A 22,839-nucleotide genomic window follows, 5' to 3' on the forward strand; every position below is an offset into this window, starting at 1 on the left:
ACGACCGCGAGAGATAGCCGTCAACAATAGTAATCAAATCTATCATCAAAAATAAAATTTAACGTCAGTATTGGGCGGGAAAATATAACAATGTAATTGTAAATTGAATAGACATTGATATGACATTACGAATCCTGTAATGCCTTTGAGATTTGTACCTAATTTAATGCTTCTCTTCTCTACATAAATTATTACAATTATTATTATTACAATTATTCAAACTATGAATATAGAGGCCGAAGAAGTAATTGAATTATCCATCTACACAGTGTAAACCATACCATGTTAAATCTAACAATGTGATAACAATAAAATTTAATATCAATAGAACAAGAACACGCCCGCGGCTCTAACAGCATCAACAATTACATCAATAACAATAACAATGACAATTAATACTACGAGCAATAATAATAATAATAATAGTAATAGTAATAGTAATAGCAATAGCAATAGCAATAGCAATAGCAATAGCAATAGCTACGGCTACGGCAAGTAAAGTGTGATCCGACGTGACGGTTAACGAACCAAGCGACACATTAATTATAGATGATACCAATTCGATTCAATAGATGCTAATGAAATATGCTACTCAATTATTCGCTGTTTGAACGAGTAAAATTGATAACCGCCTTATACCTATATCGATGTGTCGAATGTGTCGAATGTGTCGATGTGTCGATGTATCGAAGTCATGATTTTGGGAAGTAAACATAAATTGAGACTACTTGAAAACTTTGAGCTACCTGAGATCATTATAGATGGCAATGTAATACCATATACAAATTCAACTAAACATCTAGGAGTCCATCTCTCAAATAATATTTCTTGGGATACGCATATCTCGCAGGTATCACGCAAAGTTTATGGTTCACTGAATAGTTTAAAACGTAGAAAGAACTTTCTGTCTACACAGACTCGCAAGTTATTAGTTTCTGCTTCTATCCTTCCTATTATCGACTATTGCTCAATAGTGTTTCTCAACTTATCGAATGAACTTGATTGCAAATTGCAGCGACTTGTTAATAATGCTATTCGATTCATTTTTAATTTGAGGCGTGATGAGCACATCACACCACATCGACGGTCATTAAATTGGTTAACTGTAAAGTCACGAAGGCTATATACTTTCTAGCCTGCGTGTTCTTCAAATTGTTATCAATAGGCGAACCAAAATTTCTACGTAATTTATTTATTAAAGAAGACCCTGTCATCAGACGATCACAAAGAATAGCCAGCAGAAATAATAATGTCACTTTTAAAATACCCAACTTTGTTACCACAATCTACGAGCATTCATTTGTTATATCAGCTATACGGCTCTGGCAAGATCTACCTCCTGAAATTATAAATTCTCTTGGCCTGGAATCCTTCAAAACAAAAGTATTTGATTTTCTTATAAATCTCGAATAATACAACATAATAGTGAGCTGGTTAATATGATTAAAAACATTATGTCTACTTGAACATTATACAAATTCTATACTTTAAATTATCATGCAAATTTCATATTTCCCTTATGTATATATTAGCTGTACTTATGTGAATTATAATTTTATGTATATTTTTGTATATCATTTTTGCCATCCGGTTTTGTGCTTTGGCATTTAAATCTAATAAATAATAATAATAATAATAATAATAATGTGTAGTTATGTATTTATTGGACACTGTAAGTGAATTATCGCTGTAAAGTGTAAAGTATTATACCGGAATATTCACTATTATATTTTATATATTATAGTAAAGTGAAAAGTGCGCATGCATCAATGCGATGCAGATTCGACACGTATGCTACACAATTTAAACCACCATCCATGATTACAAGAGTATCCATTGAAAATTAAACAAAGGATCAATCTACTATATTTAATAGTTCTACCGTCTATGTATATACATAGATATACACTTGCACCTTCATACAGTTCCCAGTAATTTCGTCCCCATTTAAATTTAAACACTGGAAAAATTTTACCGTAAATCTGATTTCTAGTCGACTGAAAAATTTTTAACTGTTTTTGTAGACGACCTTTAATCTTTTACAAATTTTTTTTTTTTTTTACCGGAAACTATAATTCTTATTATGAAAATATGAGCTTTAATTTATAACAACAGGCTGATGAGTTTAGAGGAGTGTAAAAATTTTGAAAAATTTGAATATCATTAAATTTTAGAAAAAAATTAATGTTACTAACTACTTGTTAAATATTTAATAATAATAAATTGAATTGAAGCATATAAATAGTTGGAGTAGGATATGTATATGTATATTGAATTATTTAAAAACAAAAATAAATTTTAAAGCGATGATAATATCATAAAAATTAAAAATGTGGATAATTATTTATAAAAATAAATTTAAAAAATTCAAATCTATGTCCATTAAGTTATCACGGCTGCTCAATTTCAAGACAATTTTAAGATTTAAAAAAATTTTTCTTATTTAAAAAAAGTTCGCGCGCCAGATTGATAAAAAATTTAATTTATGAATTGAAAATTCTTGAATACAAATAATTTTGAGAAAAAGTTATAAGAAATGCAGCTAAAAAAAAATCAGGTATAAAAATTTTGGAGTTACTGTGTTTTAAAATTGGGCAGCCGATCACTTGTGTCATGGGAAAATTGATTAAAGTAAAAAAATAGTTTTAGAAGGATGGTAATTATTTACAAGTGGGATAAACGTCATTTTGGGCCATAACTAAATGAAAAATTAACATTTTCAAATTTTTTTTTATGATAAAAAATGTCGTGAAAGAAAAAAATAAAGATTTTAATAGTTTTTTTGCCTTTAAAAGTTGGAAAAAATTTTGGCTCTAATTTTTTTGGATAAAATTTCTTTTTTATCTTTTTTTGACTTATTTTTTTGTGGAAAAGTACATAAAAAAATGAACAATTGTCTAAAAAACAACTTATCGAAAAAGGAACTTGTAATTTGAAAAAAAATAAAAATTAGAAGCAATGTTTAATGAAAAAATCGAAAAAATCGAAAAAATTACTATTGTATGTGTATGTCGCAATCAAAACAACGTATAATTATTTTACTTGTCCAATAGGACTTACACAATTAGATAGACGATGCCTATCAATATCTGACGTATCAATTTTGCAGGGCTTAATTAATCAATGATTTGGTATTTATTTATTGCCGGAGCTTGGTTCAGAGTACTGTGTGCTGTCTGGCGTGTTTTGTGTTTAGTAGAGTTATGTGCGTGTGTGCTGAGAGAAACGGATACATTGTACTATTGTATTACCTCCCGGAATAACATTTCCAGCGCCGCGATCGCCGTATCCTAATTCTGGCGGTATCGTCAATTTTCGTCGTTCTCCAACGCACATGTCCACGAGCCCTTGATCCCAGCCTTTGATTACTTGGCCGACGCCCAATTGGAATGAGAACGGTGAATCACGGTCGAAACTGCAATCATAAATGTAAACGTAAAGATAAATAAAAAATTATTCAACTTATTTAATAATTATTAATTGTAAATACTTTTTTTTAATAAAAATAAATTTATTAACAGTTAATAAATAATTATTAATAGATTGAAAGTACGTGACAGTATCCGAACATTTAAGAGCTCGAGAGTCATTAAATTATTAAAAAGAGCAAAGTGAATTGAGATGTATCTTTGCATAAATATTATAAACCCAATAAATATTAAATTTGAAATCGCGAAATACTACTCCCAGCGCTCATCCATCGGATCCACTGAGTCCCGAGTTGTAAGAAACCGCATGACGGTTATTAAATTATTTTATCGCTCAACTTTACTCTACGACTTTTCATTTAGTATGCATTTCAATGTGAAATTCTACTGCTGTTCATTTTTTTACTCAATTTTTCTGTCATTATTTTATTTGTTCTTGGAATTTTCATTATTTACTTGAAAAAAAATGAAATATTAATTATAAAAAAGCATTAATAGTAAAAAGCATGCCGTATAAAAATTTTTACCGCGTTTAATTCAAATTATACGGCATATTTTTTCGGATTATATCCAGTGTAATCTTACGCAGCATAATCAGAAAAATTACTTGGTCAAATCGAAGATTATACTGAGTATAATACAAAAATAATTTTATATAATTTGGAGTATATTTAATATTATCTGAAATTTTTTTTACACAGAAAAAAAATTTTTTTGAATCAAGTATATAATTTTGAAGAGCTTCATATTTTTTATTTAAGTGGAAAAATACTTTAATTTTTCGATCAATAGATTAAATAATAAACCTTAAAATCACGCATATTTTTTTTTACACGGAAAAAATATCAATTTTACATAGAAAAAAAAAATAAATTTCTGTAAATAAAAAATATTTTTTTTTAAAATATAAAATTATTTAATTGCGTAAATTTTACGTATTTATAATTATATAACATTAAATTAAAACATTTTTTAACTCAACTTAATTAGTAACACTTTAATTTGAATAATTGGCACAATGATATATATTATTAAAGAAGATTAATGAATATTGGCATTACATAATTTAAATTACTACATATTCATGTTATATGAATTCAATAGCAATAATTGACGGATTTATCTGATCTCCCCTTATCCAACGATTCCCGTAAAATAAAAAATTATTTGCTATTAAAAAAATATTAATAAATATTAAATCTCTAAATTCTGCTTTGTATTTTTTAAATAAATTTATAAGAGTAAAAAAAATTAAATGCAAATTCACTGAATCGATTAAACGGGAGTTTATAGGTGCACTTGTGTAGGATCAATTTGAATTTTACTCAATAGGTATATATTTATATACGCAATTTAATTCTCATTTATAACGTAAATCTCTTATTAATATCAACTACAAATACATACGTACATATATATTTATTTATATGTTTATCAGTAATTGAATCCTTTGCTAACGAAAATTATTTAAGCATTAATCGAAAAATTAATTAATATTATTTCAATTGATATTAAATTGTAATTAATAATCTATCTTATCAAAAAAAAAAAAAAATCCTCCGTTATTTATTCTCCACTCACATTGAGGTAAAAACGGGGCAGAATGATTAATACAAAAGGATTCTGTACGATACTATATTATATTGCACCTTATATCCCAGGATATAGCGCTAGCACAGTACTTATATTGCGCATTGGAGATAAAAGTCCTTGGAATTTAAATAAACAATGACCATGCTTTAAAATATGGGCAGCATAATGACTTATAGAGAGTACTCGTGAAGATAAATATGAGCCGCGTAAATGGGTTTGAATAAAAAAGAAAAATTATAAAGAGAAAAAAAAATAGAGACCGGCTTACAGCTTAAAGCTTAAAGCTTTCGCGAATGCATAAACGCCTAATTTTTTTTTCTTCCTCGCTTTGCAGAGAAAATAAACCAGAATAAAATTATTATATATATATATATATATATATATATATATATATATATATATATATATAACAATAAAATAATAAGAACAATTATATATGACTACTAAAGCTCACGTACAAAAGCTCAGCCATACTTTATATAAGATGTACTGGTGCTGTACATTTTGAATTTTTCCCTTCATAAATTCAAATATCACCCGCCCTTTGACATGTTAATGAGTTCATATAATTTAAAAACTTTCAACTATTATACTACGAAAAAAAAATAATAAATTATTCTCCTGAAAAATAATTACTGTTATTATTTTTAAGCAAAAATTTTTGGCCAGTGTTTTTATACAAAAAATTGAATTTTTTGGTTAAAAAAATTTTTTATAAAAAATTGACAAAAATTTAATTAAAAACTATGGACTTAAGAATTGATAAAACTTTAAAGTTAACAAAAACATTAGAGCTCAACCAACCAAGTGCTTTGCTAATTACCCGGTTATTATGATTAAGGACTTAATTAATAGGTTGACGGTATAAATATAAATAAAAAAAAAAAAAAAAATGAGAAGTACAGATGGGTGGGCAGTCAAAAAAGTAAAGCGGAAAAGAAAGGAGAGAACAATGAGGAAGCGAGATCGAGCGCTCCATACACTCCATAGTCCATAGAGATGTAGCACTTGGCATTTGCATACTTTAACACTGCAGGTGAAACGGTGGTTGCATACTACCTCCACTTTGTGCTATTATATACAGTACTCCTATCCGTGAAACATATAAATTTCCTGATGCTGAGCTTATGTATGCGCTGCGCCCTGCACTGCGATATCTTCCAGTTGTCAGGGGAATCGGGACTAAAAAATATCCTTGTAATATAAATGATAAACTCGACGTCATCAAAAGAATTTTCACGATATAAATATATGTTTTGTTTAATTGCACTGTACTTTCTTAAATATTGGATATTTTAAAGATATAAGCTCATCTCGATGTTTCACTCATCAAGAGCTTTCATTTAAGTACCCACATGCATTTTTATATATTTTTCATATATACATATATATATATATATATATATATATATATATATATATATATGAAAAATTGATGTGGGTACTCAAATGAAAGGTCTTGATGAGTAGAACATCGAGATGAGCTTATATCTTTAAAAATTTCAATATTTCTCAAGATACAAGGTAATTTCTTAATTATGTATCTAGGGATAAAAAATTTTCGAATGCAGCCTAAATACTTATCATAATAAATTGACTATCGGTGAGAATGATATAAAACCTTGAAAAGGCAAAAATTACGACTCTAAATTTCAAAAAAAAAAAAAAAAAACCGATTTTATTATCTGACTATCCTGGACACAAAATTTTTCTTTTTCTCTTAATAATATAGACTATAAGCCAATAACCTGTTGAATGTATTCATTATTAGATTGTAACAATGACAGATCATTAAAAAATTTTATTTTATATAAAAATATCATATTCAATTTAAAAAATAAAAAAGAAATAAACTTTCTCTCTCGTATTTTCCCAACTAATTTTTTTGTTAATTTTTTATAAAGCTCAATTCGTTTCGAAATGTGTACTTAAACATTACCCGAACTTTTTAGTTCTCTGCAGTAAAATATTACGCGGCGAACAAAACATGTTGATACTAGTAAAAAATTCCAAGCTCTTCAAAGCTTTTACGGAAAAAGTTATAACACAACAGATTAATTAATTTTTAATTAAATTTAAACTAACAACAAAAAATAAATCAGGTCAATTAGAGAAAAAAATGCATCTCTTGCATTGAATATAAAAAAAAAAAAAAAAAAAAAAAAAAAAATAGGAAGACGAAGAGCTATTAAATGAAATTGGATAAGAGCTCAGTATTTAGAAGACGACCGCTGAAACCTTTAACGGGAATAATTATAAGCTTACATAGTGATAGTGGGTGACTACCGACTAGACACTCGACTAGACTACATGAGACGAGTGGACCTAGAGGAAACTGCGGTGTGTCAAGGCCCGAAGCAAGTGCACTGGCTAGATAAGCTCAGTAACCAGAGGAAGTGAGAACCAACATAAGAGCTTTCCTCGGTAAGAGGGAGCGAGGAAAAATTTATGTAAGTGCATACACTCGGTAAGGGATAGGGAAAATACCAAGAGCAAGTAAAGAGCTGGATTAGAGTAAAGAGGAAGTAAACCTGTGAGTAGGTAACATTCTATTCTGTATACCCTTCTTATATGTATAGAATGTCTATAAATTAATTAAGCAAAGTCTCTAAGTCTTAAAAGCCAAAAGCACACCACTGCGCCTCCAGCTATCTAAATCTGCATTAAACCACCTAAAACGTTGTATTCATCTTTCTATTCATAATTTATATTAACAAGTATTCCTGGGGATTTTAGCCGGGAGAGTAATTTGTAATTAATTATTAATTATTTTCATTATAAATATACAGAATATTGAAAGATTAATTTTGCTGAGGAGGTTTTTAAGGAGAAAAAAAATTATTTTTGAGCATGGAAGAATTATTTTTCAAGTTCCAAATTTAAATTTTGGGTAAAAAATTAAATATTTTGTTCATAATTTTGAATTTTGTAATGTAAAAATAAATTTCCAATATAAATAAATCCAATTTTTCGTAGGATAGAGATATAATGTTAAATTATCTTTTATTTTATTTTTGCTGATGATACTTGACTCTTTCGAGAAAGTTTTCGTGGAGCTTAAAGTGCTGGTATGGAACAAAGTGATGGTAATGAGACTGTGAAATAGAGTGTGTACATATATAGTGGGAGTTTTTTTAATTCTTTTCATTGCCAGTGTCTTGGAGTAACATTTCTTGGTCGGCGGGTGGTATGGCGGCGGGCAAGGCATTCGCCGGTAGAACCCAGAATAAAGTTTTATACCGAGAAGATAAGAGAATGCTGGTGATTAAACCATTTGAAACCGAGTTATCTGATTGTTTTGTAATCTCATCGCAAGAATTATTGTGCTTTACTTCAACTATTGCTGGCTCTTGTTCGAGGAGTTTATTTTACTGGTTAAATATTTTTATTTCATTAACTAAGTATTTTCGTTGCTCGCTTTTTACCGCGAGTCTCTTACGCGAACAATTACTCCGTTGAAACTTTAAATTGTAAATATTTTTAGTTTTGACATAGTAAATAAATAATAAGAGACATATAATACATAATAATATTTATAAAATAGTTAATTACTATTTATTAAATGTATTTAGAAATAAAATGTATTTAGATTAGAAAAAATCGACTATTATTACACAGTTTAAGAGCCCGCATGAAGTATATATTTATAGCCTAACCACAAAAGGGTCAATTATATTTTTTCTCTTGCTAACATGAAAAAAAATTTTTTTCAGAGTTACCGATATTTTTTTTTTTTTTAAATATTTTAATTATAAAATAAAAAATTTTCAGGCCTGTAAAAATATTTTAAATGAAGTTTAATTATAAAATCATTAAAAAAAATTACTATTGTAATATCTACTTAAATAATTAGTTTTTTTTTTTAATTAAATAGTTTAATTATAAAATTAAAAAAAAAATTTTTTAATTTTCATGCCTGTAAAAAATATTTTAAATTACTATTTTTTAATAATAATTCTCTTTAATATAATTATAATTTAATTTGTCAAAATTATAAATAATTTTACATCTTAAAATTATAATTTATAATAATTAAACCGATTTTATTAAAATTAAAATTGTAATATCTACTAACTTAATTAGTAACAGAATTTGTATCTGTCAGATAAATTGTCAATTGAAATTGAATTAAATTTACATTTAAACAGCTATAAAGTATCACACTATTATTTTAACGATTGTTCATTTTTAACATAGCAAATAAATGACATTTGTGTAGTTCATAAAAAAAAAAAAAAGAAACAGTTCAAGATAATAAAATTAAATATCTAAAAAAAAAAAAAAAAAAAAAAAACAAGTTTTTATCTGACCTTTTATTTTAAACCGGTTATAAAAATTTCCTCAACAATTAAACTCCACTTAAACATATTTAAAAGTCTAGTACTAGTCCCGCATTTCCAGTTAAAGTTGCAATAAATTGTTGAAATAAGAGTTTCGAAATAAATTAACGTTTTAGTTCTTTTCTTTATTTTTGGTTATAAATTGATAAAATTCTAGAAGTTACAAGTTGGAGAATACGTAGGGGAAACTCATCAAGAGTATTCTACTAAAAGTGTATGAAGAATAAGAATTGTTTTTAAAAGTATACTCGACTGATTTACAAAAAAATTGTTCATTTATTCTCATTAAATTGAAATTTATAACTTATATTTTAAATCAATTTGTCAATTATGATTAATTCAATTAAATTTCAATGACGGAATTCTGGAATTTTTTTAGTAATTTTATCATTACATTAATGATCCAAAAAATCCAACATTAATATCCGGTAATTTATTAAATTAATTTTACAAAATTATTTTTTTGACATTAAAAAAAATTATTTTACGAATTTAATTTAATTTAATTTAATTTAATTCGACTTTATAATAAAATTTATTGTTAAAAAAGTGTCAATTTTTTTAAGCCAAAATTTTTATTGCCACAAATTTTATAATATTAATTTATTAATGACGTTTAACTCAAAAACTTTGTACAAAAACGACCCGAAAAAAATTTCCGTGTGTTTTTTATCCCACGCAGTTTGAAATACTGCATCGAGTATAGAGTTATAAGACTAGAAGACCCAGATACAGATTCTTAAATATGAAGTGAACCTTTATAAGGTTTTCCGGCATGAGGAGGTTGAACGGGCTTTTGAAAAGTCTCGTAAAGGAAAAGGAAAGATTTATATTTTTATTTTTTGGTAGGGAAGCACTCAAAAGTTGGGTTACTCTTGCTATGGGGCTTTCGCTCCTCTTTTTTACTCCAGCCTTAAAGACTCACTAATTTCAGAACTTAGAACTTGATATTCTGCTCGAAGTCAAGCTGAGTAGTCGGAAAACTTTTCAGAAATCCATTAACACACTTTTCGGGCTTTCCTTAACATTTTCTTACTCTCTATTATTTAGTTAACTCTCCTTTCTTTGTTATTTATATACTGTGCTGTACTATGCAATACTTGTGCACTTTTTACCGAGCTTAAAATCGTGTTTGATTTCAATGGAGATTACTTTTAATTCCACCTACTTCTCCACGACAATAACGACTCCCACTACTATACAAATGGTATTTTACAACGATGACTTTACTTCTCAATGCTCAACACTGGAGACGCGTGCAGATGAGAAAGTCGATTTTCGCTCAAGGCAACCTCTTCAACTGACAATCAGATTAACTCTCCAATTTCGATCTCATAGCATCTTCAGTCCTATTGTACACGCGTTTTCTCTCTGTTCCTGTTCCCTCTCACTACTGAAAATTTCTCTTTTACTTTAACTACTATTTTTCAATTATTTCATTTATTCATTTTATTATTATTTTTTAATCTTTATTATGTTATTGTTTGGAAAATTTTTCAACGATCAATGCCCTTTAAGCTTTTATAAAAACATAATTGTTTTTTTAAATAAATTTATCTTGTCGATAAAATTAATTCAAAAAAGTCTATTTTTTTTTCATACCCCACTTTAAAAAAATATTAATTTTATTCAAAAAAAAAAAAAATTTCAAACCAAAAAAATAATTTTTAACAATTTTATTTGTCTTGAATCTCATAAAAGATTTTTTTAGTAAAATTTTTTGCTCTACACGGAAAGAACAAGATGACACTGATTATCATCCCAGATTATACTCAGTGATATCTCTGGTGAAAAAAATTTTCAGATAATAGCTAGTATAATCAAGATTATACTGGGTGATATCTGGATTATACTCATTGTAATCTGGATTATACTAGCTACTATCTGAAATTTTTTTTTCACTCAGTATAATCTGGGATGATATCCAGTGTCATTTTTTGTTCTTTCCGTGGATCCAAATCAATTAAATCTTTAAAAAATTTTTTTTTCTCTTAAAAGTCAACCAGGTCAATTTTTTCTCTTCTTTGCGCACTTGCAAAAATTAGCATAAAAATCATGACTAAAAAATAATTCTTAGAATATTCTTACCCAAAAACAAAAGCATACTCTTAATTTCTACAGAAGGAGTTTCTCTCGTTTTTTTTTTTTTTTTTTTTTTTTTTTTTATGGACGAGAAAATAGAATAACTTACGGTCAATGTCGGTAACTCCTAAGTTATGCAACCGCGGTTGCCGGACAAGTAAAGCAAAAAAAATTATCTCAAGGTAAATCGACTAAAAAGGAATTCAAGAAAGTAAGACGAGTATTTATGCGAGTTGAATCAAAATGAATCGCGGTGGGTTAAATTGCGTAAATTATTCCCCTGGAGTATAAATATGTTATATATGGTTTAAGATAAGGTATCGGTAGACAGTAGCCGGTAAGATGTGCCATCAGGTATTTTCTCGGGAAATTCCATGCTAACATTTCCTTTCCCCTCGTTATATAGAACTAAACAGAGAATGCAGAATGCGGGTGTTGGTGTTGGTGATGGTGTCTTTAGCCACCTGGCTCTCTGACCATATTCCGACCGCGTCTGCATGAAATTTACGATAAACTCAGTAGCGCCGGAATATATCTCGATATTGATTTCTTAAAAACTATCTCTTCACCATTAACTATTTTTCAGGTACAGATATTTATAAATATTTATGCCGTAATTTAATTTATTCACCGAAGTATAACGCGGGACTGTATACTAAATATTTTATTTGGTAAATAAGCTTTAATGGCTAAATTGTATTCACATTAAAGTATTAAAAGCGAGGAGTAGAGTCAATAGCTAGTTAAGTAATGTTTTGAATTCCATTACAACTTTTCAAGCTTTTGCTTCTATTCATTTTATTTTATATTATTTTTATTTGGTCTTCTCACTGGATTCGGATCCTATCTCATCACCAAAATCTGCTCGAGTATCTGATTATGTTTTTTATTAAACTTTCGGCTTCAAATTGAAAAAGCTTTGCAATCAATGCCTTTATCGCAATTGATTTTTTTTTCGTGATAATTCAATTTTTTTTTTTTTAGTCTTAGCCTTGATTTAATTTTTTTTTTTATAAATTTAAAAGTATTAATGACTTTTTTTAATTTAATATACAGAAAATTTATTTTTTTCTGTTTCAAATAGTATGTCGAACTCTGGATGGCATTTTATCTAATATTACGGAACATAATGTGAAAAAATATAAAAGTGATCATTACGATTTAATATTGAACGAAAGTTACTTGTAGCATTGTAGCTGTTATTGTAGAAAATAACAAGTCTCACTTTTTAAAGTTTGACATTTCGTAATAATCAGCTTTTTTGTATACATAGATATAAATGTAGATGTAAGAGTTACTTGTGACAATAAAAGTAGTAAATAACAACTCTATTATAATTTTACAATTTCAAATAAAAATTCGCTACTTTGATATGTATGGCTCAACTTTTCCTGAGAAAGAGAAAAGCAAAAATTATGAAAATAAATTTACCAGATATTTATTAATTTTTAGAATTTTTTTTTTAACAAATAAATTATGGCAAAAAAAATTGACATTTAGAAATTAAAAAAAATTAAAAATCCAATTTTTTGGAACTAATTTTTTTGTTAAATAAAATTTAAAAATTCTCTAGTGACTGCTAACTTTAATGTCATGTAAAAATTAATAGATTTGTTTTTATCGCTGCGATAAAAATTTATTATTTTACTTAGTAAGTGTTAACGTTGATGACATTGAAATGTAAAATTCTTGATATAGTATTACACTTAACGACCATATTATCTGACATACATACAAAACTTTAAAAGCATTGTAACATGACAAAAAAAAACTGAAACATGACAATATAAGATTAAGCCATAATTAAATTTTTTTTTAATTTTAAAAAGTAATTGTATTGTGATCCTTTTAAAGGCTTATTGCTATTGGGCTTTTCTTTAAAAAAAAAAAAAAAAAAAAAAAAATTAATGAATTATCAAATTAACTATTAAAGTCACGATTTACCGGTCCGAAAGTAAATAAACTAATTAAAGCTTATTTTTTTTTTGTGAACAAATGAAATTTTTTGATTTTTCGTTTTAATTTTACTTGTCTGACCAAAGTTCCATCTAACTCAATTTCTTCCGCTTTAAATCCTCGGAAAACAACGAACAAGAAATGATAGACTCAAGAATAGCAAAAAAATAATCTTCCAAGTCTTGCCAGAAAATAATAGATAATTTTATCAGTCACGACAGCGGAAACCCCGAGAATTTGATCTCCTATTTTTTGTAGGCTTATTTCCACTGTTTTTATCGTGTAAGCTCACTCGAGACCTCGTTTTTCTCTAAATTCACACGTGAATCTCGGGTAGATCATAAAAAAAATTTTTTCCTTTTTTTCTTAAATCTCTTCCTTGGAATAAAAAAGTTTTTTCGCAGAAAACTTTCAAGATTTTTTTAAATTCTGTCATAAATTTATATTCGTCGGAAAATTGAAAATTTTTATGTATATTTTGAAATTCAATTCCATGAAATGAGTCTTTTTAATTAAAATTCAAAAATTAATTGAGAGAATTGTAAATTTCAATTAATATAATGGGGATTATAAAACATTCATTTTTCTATCACGTTAAATGTAAAATTAAATAAAGTGAATTGATGGTTGATTTTAATTGAATAAAATGTAAAAATTATAAAAATGTACTAAAAAAAATGACAGAAAAAATTTTTTCCATCAGAGAACAAGGTAATTTTTTTTTTTTTTAATTACATGCATGTTTGAACATAGAGACCGTCAGATTTCCTGACACTTTTATCGTGATTTTTCCCGTACGTGACGATAAAATACGAAAATTCAGTAGTAGATAGAAGGAATTTTTTCTCATTCTTTCCGCAATTTCTCTTCTTTCTTTTTTATTAATATGTTCGTGTATATAGAAAAGATATGAAGAGAACCGTTTAATATATATGAGAGCGTAGCTTGGATCGCGCGAAAGAGGAATTTACTTCTCGAATAGAACTCTTTTTCTACTCTTCTTTCATTCTTCAGCAGGACCTTCACAATCGCCTTTGCTCTTTAGTTTTTTACAACCCATTGCACGGATGTCTGGGCAAAGTCTAGGGGTACCACCTCCTGGGGTGGGACATCGCTACAGAGCTCCGTGAATTCCAAAGAATCGACGAGTTGCACTGGATTGCATTATCGGTCAACCCAGAGAATCCATAAAAGAACTGACTAGTGATAGTAATAGTTATGGTTCTATATATATATATATATTTATATTCCGGGAAAGCCAACTCAGCTGTTCTCCGTTCATCTTTTCTCTCTGAGTTCGCGTGAATTGAACATTATTGCCGGATAAGGGTACAGACATCTCAATGCATCTCAAGCCTATTATTAAACGTAATCTTTTATTAATTAAATTTTACATCTTAAATTTTATTTCGATAGAAAATGATTAATAAAATATATTGACAGATAAAAAAAAATTTTTTTTTTTTTTAATTGAAAAATTGATAGTTAAAAAAAATTATTATTATTTTAAAGAACTTTAATAATCTGTGATTGAACCAAAAAAAATTTTAATATCACATTTATAAACCTTAAAACTAAAAAATTACTAAATATATTTCCGCATAAAAATTTTGATAAAATTTTTTTTGTAATAAAATTGAAACTAGTCTGGTGTAAAAAATATTGATTAAATTCAAAACATTGAATGAAGCTAATGCAGAAGGAAAGGATTAACAATAAACAAAAGTTTAAAGATTTATATTATTCATAAGGATAATTAGGACTATTTAGATCCGGTACCTTTTAATTATCCAAATGCAGTGAGTGTGATGTTAATTTGATGGACACTAAACAAGATTTTGGTGCAAGTATGAGTGCATGAGGGTGTAAGTATGTTTGTATGGATAGAGTTGCATAGAGTATGCATATTTATGGTGTATAAGCATGTAGTTGTAACGAGTAAAAGGGTAAATGCGATGCAGCAGCAAGCACAGAACAGCGACGTCTAAATATTTCAAGCGGTTGGGTGTACGAGCTTAAATTTCGAGAAGACTCAAGTGGTTCCTGTACCAAGGAGCGCCCTCAGCTGTTCTACAAGGGTTGTTAATTATTTCTACCAAGTTGAGGAGAAACCAGTGGCATAGTGTGCACAAGTGTCGTGTACCCTCCTTCCCTCCCTCCCCCTAAAAGTCGAGAAAATAAATGCGACGAGCAGACAGAGCTCGACGACAACTTCTCACTTTCTCCCTCACACTGCTCGTCGAGCTTTTCTGCCCGCGAATTCGGTCAAAAGTACTTGTCCAAACAAAAACTCGACCAACAAAATAAAAAGTTTAGCAGTCATTATAAATGCCCGTTTTTAATTCTATTCATTTAAATTTTTTTTCGTAAGCTTAATTGATTTTTTTCTGCTATGAATTTTTTATGATTGTACTTTTATTTGGTTGAAAAAAATTTTTCACCAGAGATGAAAAAAAGCTTGAAATTATTTTATGTGGCTCTTTAAAAAAATATTGGATTTGATTGTAACCGAGTTTTTAACTAGGCCTCCGGTCTGAAATATATTGAATAAACAATAGAAAAAAAAAAAATGTGGGATTAAAAAAAATGTTCGCTTTGATTTTATTTTTAATGAATCAAATTCCGTTAGTGATTAATAAAATAAATAAAAAATTCATCTAAAAAAGTAAAAACACGGTTTAGTAGAAAACTAAACTAATAAGTGGAAGTTTTTTTTTTTTTTTTTTTTTTTTTTTTTTTTTTTTTTTTTAATGAAAAAAGTAATCCGAATCCCATACCAGAAATTTATTTACAAAAGAGCAATTTTTTTATTAGTCTTTGATATCAAGCATGGCTGCACCAATCGAAAACACAGTAATTATATTTCTTTTTTTTTTTTAATTGTTGTATATGAAAAAAATAATCACTCTAAATTGATTAAAAATTTTATATAAAAAAAAAAAGACCCAAATTTGCTTACTTAATGAAGTACTAAAAAAATGTAACAATCCAAAAAAAAAACAGATCTAATCAATTTAATCTAGTTGAAGAATTTTTTTACTCATCTAAAAAAAATAATTTTTCAAATGATCTTGACTCAAAATTTTTTCTCTTTATTCAAGATAATATTTTTATCAATGTTAATCCATAAATTCCAATAAAAACTGACTCAATGATAAATCAGCTACTCGCTAAAAAAAATCCCTGCACTTTAAACAAATAATTATAAATCTCTGCCTAAACACAATAAATTGCTAGAATGACGAGAATGATAACACTAACACCAGTACCAATAATAACAATAACAATAATAATATATTCAGCCTACATGAGAGGGCATTAGAGCGGAAATTTCTTGGGCAAGTCACGTCATCTCGTTATCATTCATAAGAAGTATGCACGTATTATATCTGCCGAGGAATAAGAGAGGCGTCTCATTGTGAAATTAATCGATGACAAAGACGTTTACTGAATCGACGAGTTACACCCTTCCGGTAATTCCCCGGTAATTTAATCCGCTCGTATCAAACTAAAACCAAAATTTTCCTACCGTACACATTTTCAACCCACAGATTACAGATATTTCAAATTACTCGTGGTAACATATCAATTTTTAATTAAAATTTTCTCTCAATTTTTTCGTCAATAGAAATATAAAACGTTTTTTTTTTTTTTTTTGAAATATTTTTAGAAAAAAAGTTAATTAAAGTTCTTTATTTCATTTTGTATCATAGCAAAAAAAAATAATAAAACAGTGGTTGATTTTAAATGAAATGAATAACTGAATATTTATATTTGTATGCATATTCAGTGACGTTATGTGGCGTGAGATCTTTGAGTTGGTGATCTTCAGAATCCAGAATAAGGCTGTATAATGTATAGAGTAGTCTGTAGTCTAGTAGATGTAAAGTACTGAGAACAGAGGGATGTAGACGTAAAGGTAAAGGTACAGGTAGAATACGCTCTTGATCCTTGCACCCTTTCTCTTTCAGGGAGGAAGAGGGTGAGGATAAAGATAAAAATGAAATTTGACTTTGCTCCAATAAGATATAATATGTATTATCTGCTATATGTTCAACTTAGATAGTCTTATTTTTATTTTTTTTATATATTTTTTAGGATAAATAAAATTAAATAGAGGTATAGGGGCATAAAGGTACCTAGGGACAATAACTGCGTGGATCTTTGGCGAAGGAAGATCAGTTTTATTGAGCCCCTCTTGCTAGAGCTTTATAGTTACAACTCCGAACACATATATGTGGGTGGACAGGGGGATGTGCAGGTGTATTCGCTTGACGGTAAACTTTTGCAATATCTTCTTAAAATCTAAATTGGTCGGTACTGCTGGAGTTTCAGAAAGAGCTATTACTTCGGGATATATATTGTCGGAGTCGAGCGTACCAGAGCAAGATCTAAATAACTGAGAGAAACTTCATGTACACGATGATAGTTAAACATTGATAAAATTCCAGCGCTAAGAATAAATTAACTGTTATTTAATTTTGTTTCACTCTCTTAGCGTTAGTTTTTTTTTTTTGTTAATTTAATAAGGAAAGAATTTTTGTTTTGTGCACTTAGGAGTGAGAAATTTTGAACAAATTTTTTTTTGTAAAATTATATTATCTTTATAATTTACTTGATCGAATAAAAAACCAAAAAGTAAGTTAAAATTTTTTTTTAAAATCAACTTTTACCAATCAGTAAAAAATTAATATTTTTACTTCAAGATGCGCTCTTAGAGAACTTGGGAGATTGTGAATGAAAAACTTGATACAGATTGGAAAGCTTTTTAATTGAAAAATTTAAAAATAGTCTTGTAATTGATGAAAGTTTTTTTTTTTAATTGACAATTAAGAAATTGACAGGATTTAATAGTTTACTCACAAATTTTTTAAAAAATAAAAAACAAATTATAAAGTTATAAAATAACCCGAATTACTAAAAAAAAAAAAAATTAGTTGATTCTCAAATTTTTTAAAAATTTATTCAAAAAATAAAAAAATTTTTTTTCTCCAATTTTGACTGCACCCAACCCGTAAAAAATTACAAACCTTTAAAAAAAGAAGAAAAATATAATATCGATAGAGTTGTTAAAATTATTACAAGAGTATAGATGAGATATATCGTTTGGCGGTGGGTTACATTACACCATAAGACTCCCTGGGGACCGAAATGAGCCCATAGACAGTTTCGCGCGAGTTTGTTTCGGTCCCAAGCGTACTGTCGAGGAAAATGGATCGATTATGCGTTATAGGTACAGGAGGAGGACTCTGACCAGGTTTCATCTGTGTCATATTCAAACAACTAGTGACTGACTGTTCTATTAAGCTACACATGCTCATATCGTCGACATACATTTATCTATTATTTATATCTGTATGTGTATTTATTCCCATGTAAAATAGCAGTTGGCGTTGACGATCGCGAGATTAACCGTGACAGAGAAGGACGGCGTTGTCAATCGACTTTACTTTGCTACAGGCTATTCTATTTCAATGATTCTGTCGTGACATACAGCGCACACGGCTTTCGAATATTGAAATTTATACAACTACTATCAATTTCAAAGTACGAAAATTACTTTTGTTTTATTTATTTCTTCATTATTTTCATCGATTTGCTTATTTGATCAATCATTTTTTTTTTTTTTTTTTTCATTTGTGCTTTTTTGAATGCGGGAGACTGAAAATCTGCCGGGTAGAATCAAAAGTATTGAATATGAAAAATTTTTAGTGCTCGTTATCCAGCACTTACTCTGGTTTTCTATTGAAAGTTTATAGCCGAAAAATATTTATATTGATGGATGGGATTTTTTTAGAGCTCGCTGCTTTTTTATTTTCTGCTCGTAAAAAAATTTTTGGTTCTGAAAAACTTGCAGATTTTTATGATTAAATTTATGACAGATGATTGTAATAAGTCAAAGTGATTTTTATTAATATCATATTAAAAAAAAAATTATTGAATTAAATATGGGTTATTTAAAAATAATCAAGAGCCTCATTGAAGAATTAATAAGAACTGAATAGCTCGAAAAAGAGTAAAATTTATAAAATAATATTTTTCCTAAATCAAATATGTAATTTTTTTTAATGTAATTTATTATAAAAACATTTAAATGAATTTTGTAATTATCTGACCATAGAAATAAATTTCACAAAAAATTGAATCGAGCGTGCGGCAAAATGCTGCCAGTTAATAGCAATTATTTATAATTACTCGTTTACTCAAAACTGTTATTAATAAATTTACGTAAATGCAGTGCGCAATAATCATAAAAATAATGAAATTTGTATCCTCATTATTCAAAATAATAAATATAAAATAAACAGCATTATGAATAATGATAATAATAATAAATAATAATAATAACAGGAGCGCAAGAGTATGAGGGAAAATGATAATATTGTTAATTGGCCGTAAGCTTACAATAAGAGCAGGCAAGAGTGAAAACTTGAGTATATTTACCAAAGGCATTTTCATTTTCGCTTTCGCATTCACTAGAGGAAGGAAAAAGAAGATCGACTCGTTACCGTTTCCGTTTTCTATAACACGGGAATTAAGTGTAATCGTTAAAGGAAACGCTGAGTATGTTCTTGTTTATCAGTGTTAATATTATTTTTTTTTTTCCAGACATAATATAAGAATAAGTAAGAAATGATCTACCATCCACAATGAAGGTAATTGTTTTAAATGGAAATTAGCCAAGTGAAAAAACGAATTTCGTTGGTGACAAAAAAGTAGAGCAAAAGAATAAAAAAAAAAAAATAAAAAAAGAAAGTGCTTTAAAAGTTTAAATTATACGGTGATGGACTACAGGCATATCCTCTTAATCTAAGCAGATGCTGTCTGATTCAAATTTCAATTAACGCGCTTCCCAACGAGGAATAAACCCGGAGAAGCCGAGATTGCCGCCGCCACTGTGAATGGTTTCCCACTATCCACCAGTTTCACTTGCGAAGCTTTTGAAAGCTGTCATTGAAGCTACTGTTACTAGAAACTTCCTCTATCTCTCTCTCTCTCTCTCTCTCTCTCTCTCTCTCTCTCTCTCTCTCTCTCTCTCTCTCTCTCTCTCTCTCTCTCTCTCTCTCTCTCTCTCTCTCTCTCTCTCTCTCTCTCTCTCTCTCTCTCTCTCTCTCTCTCTCTCTCTCTCTTGCTCTTTATATACATATATATCTACGGATTATATTATATTGTATACATATATACGCTCTTTCATCTATCTTACTTTCTCTTTCTCGATCTCTCTCTCGTTCTTCCTAAGCATTTGCAGATAACGAGCCGAGTCCCATAAACGATATGAGAGTTTGTGAATCTCAAAACTTACTCACGATAATGACTTCCGCTTTTCTCACCACACATATGTGTTTATCGTCATTGTTGCTCTTTATCACTCAACTTCAAATATTTATTGTTTTTTTATCTCCTAAGTATCACTTTTACTTCAAACTTATATATTCTATCGAATATTTACTCTATATTTTATTTTACAGAGTAAAAAAAATTTTAAAGTCGATGATTTTTAATTAGTTTAATCCCTCTGGAGTGAAATTCATTCCAAGAAAAATTTTATTCATGTCAATTAAAAAAAACTCGGTAATTTTTATTGAATAAAAATAAAAAGTAGCTTTTAGTCGTTTAAAACTTACAAAATATTTAATTAGAAATTTCAAAAATTAATTTTTTTCCTTTGTTTGATAAAACAAATAAATTTTAATGCTTAAAAAAAATTACATTAATATTTTTTTTTTAATTTCTTTACGTAGAATTTTTTAATAAATTCTCACTCTAATAATTTATTTATAAAAAAATCCCAAAAATTGCCATACGTCAGTTTTCTTTCAGTAATATTAAAGTAATGAATTTTATTTAATTAAATTATTAATTTGTTAATAATTTTGCATTTAAAACTTTTTTCAATTTAATAAAAATTTATTTCAGTCTGAAAACTTCTTAGAATATTTTTCGGATTAAACCGGAGTATTTTATTTTTTCACTCCGGTACTCCGAGTGAAGGGAGTGAAAATTAACTGCCGATTTTTAACAAAATAAATACTTTAACGACTATTGTCCCTTTAGTACAGAACAGTTAATATTTAGTCCAGTGTAATATATGTTTACGGTCGTTATTTACCGTAAATTCACTAGCAGTAAAGTCATGAGGTGCATCACTGCTTTTATTGCGAGTTAGTCAACAAATTTATTTACAAGATTGCCGTTCTGATTTTCATTAGAAACATCTGCACTATATCTATGTCTTTTATTGCGCTGACAGATTTATTAATCACCAACATTCGTATTGATTTATGTTTAACATAATATTTATTTGAATTAATGTGAGTTTATAAAATATGTGTACAAACTACACATGTTTTGTCATTCTTAAAAAATTTTATTCAACACTAAATAATATTGACATGAAAAATTCCTTCCTTCGGTTTTTTTTTTTTAATGTAAAAATTTTTTTTTATTCCCATGAATTAATTATTTTGTACTTAAGCATCTAATCATAGAATCTTACGACAAAAAACTTATCTTTCATTGGGTTGAAAGACAGAAAAAGTGAACCTTCAAGTTATTCATAAGAGATAATTAATTTTTTTCCCTTATCCAAGAGTATGTAATTTTTTAGCAACAAGGTAATGCGGATTGCGATAGTGCAGAAGGAAGTTGCTAAATAAATAATATTAACATTCATTGTTAATAAAAAAAAACATTGGAATGATGCGTTTGAATGATAAAAGAATAACAATAACATATGCAGTAATAACAATGATAAAGGAATGAAGAATAATGAGGAGGTTGAAACTTTGGTTTGACCTAAATATCGCCGTTTAAGAATTATTATAACGGATCCCGGCTGTAACGGTGAAGAGAAAACAATTGAATGTATGAATTGTGGAACTAACTTTCGGAGTATAAGTTACCAACTTTTGGGATTTATCTATAATAAAATGCGAAATTAATGTCTTGGGTAATGGTCATGGTAAGGTATCTATTACTGCCTAATTTGGTATGAACATATTAAAGGAAAAGTACGTCGGAAAAATTTCTAAATTATACTCAAAGGTATTATTTACACTGCAAAAAATCGGGCGTCAATTTTCACTCCCTTTGCTTGGCATAAATAAAATATTCCGCGTATAAAATAAATTTGAATTTTATTTCTGCGAAATAATTTTGCGTTTTAATAAAAAAAAAATTTTCTACGGAAAATTTTTGGAATGAAATGAATTTTTTTTTAGCTGAAAAAAATTTCAAATTATTAAAAAATCCTTTGAACAATTGATCCCGAATTATAGTTTGTAAATATTAATTATATTTTTCAAAAAAATTTAACTTTGGAACATTTAATAAAATTTTTATAAAAATTGTATTATTAATAGATATTTAAAAAAAATATTGATACAATTTTTTTTTAAATTATTAACATTTATTTTGTACAAAAGAAAAAATTTTATGAA

At 27.9% G+C, this 22,839-nt stretch overlaps 1 protein-coding gene across 2 annotated transcripts in view; it reads right to left on the reverse strand.

The window, feature by feature from the left end:
- Window positions 1-22,839, reverse strand: part of Fkbp14 (peptidyl-prolyl cis-trans isomerase Fkb14) — a 28,330-nt gene that overhangs the window by 3,070 nt on the left and 2,421 nt on the right. For both annotated transcript variants that reach the window (XM_074258003.1, XM_074258008.1), the window contains exon 2: window positions 3,252-3,415. In XM_074258003.1, coding sequence (XP_074114104.1) covers window positions 3,252-3,415 — 164 coding nt within the window. The remainder of the gene's footprint in view (window positions 1-3,251; window positions 3,416-22,839) is intronic.

The sequence above is a fragment of the Cotesia typhae genome, unplaced genomic scaffold (assembly GCF_013202065.1).
Source record: "Cotesia typhae breed Kobodo isofemale line unplaced genomic scaffold, CoteBio_Ctyphae contig_123, whole genome shotgun sequence".
In the NCBI taxonomy this organism is placed as follows: Eukaryota; Metazoa; Arthropoda; class Insecta; order Hymenoptera; family Braconidae; genus Cotesia; species Cotesia typhae.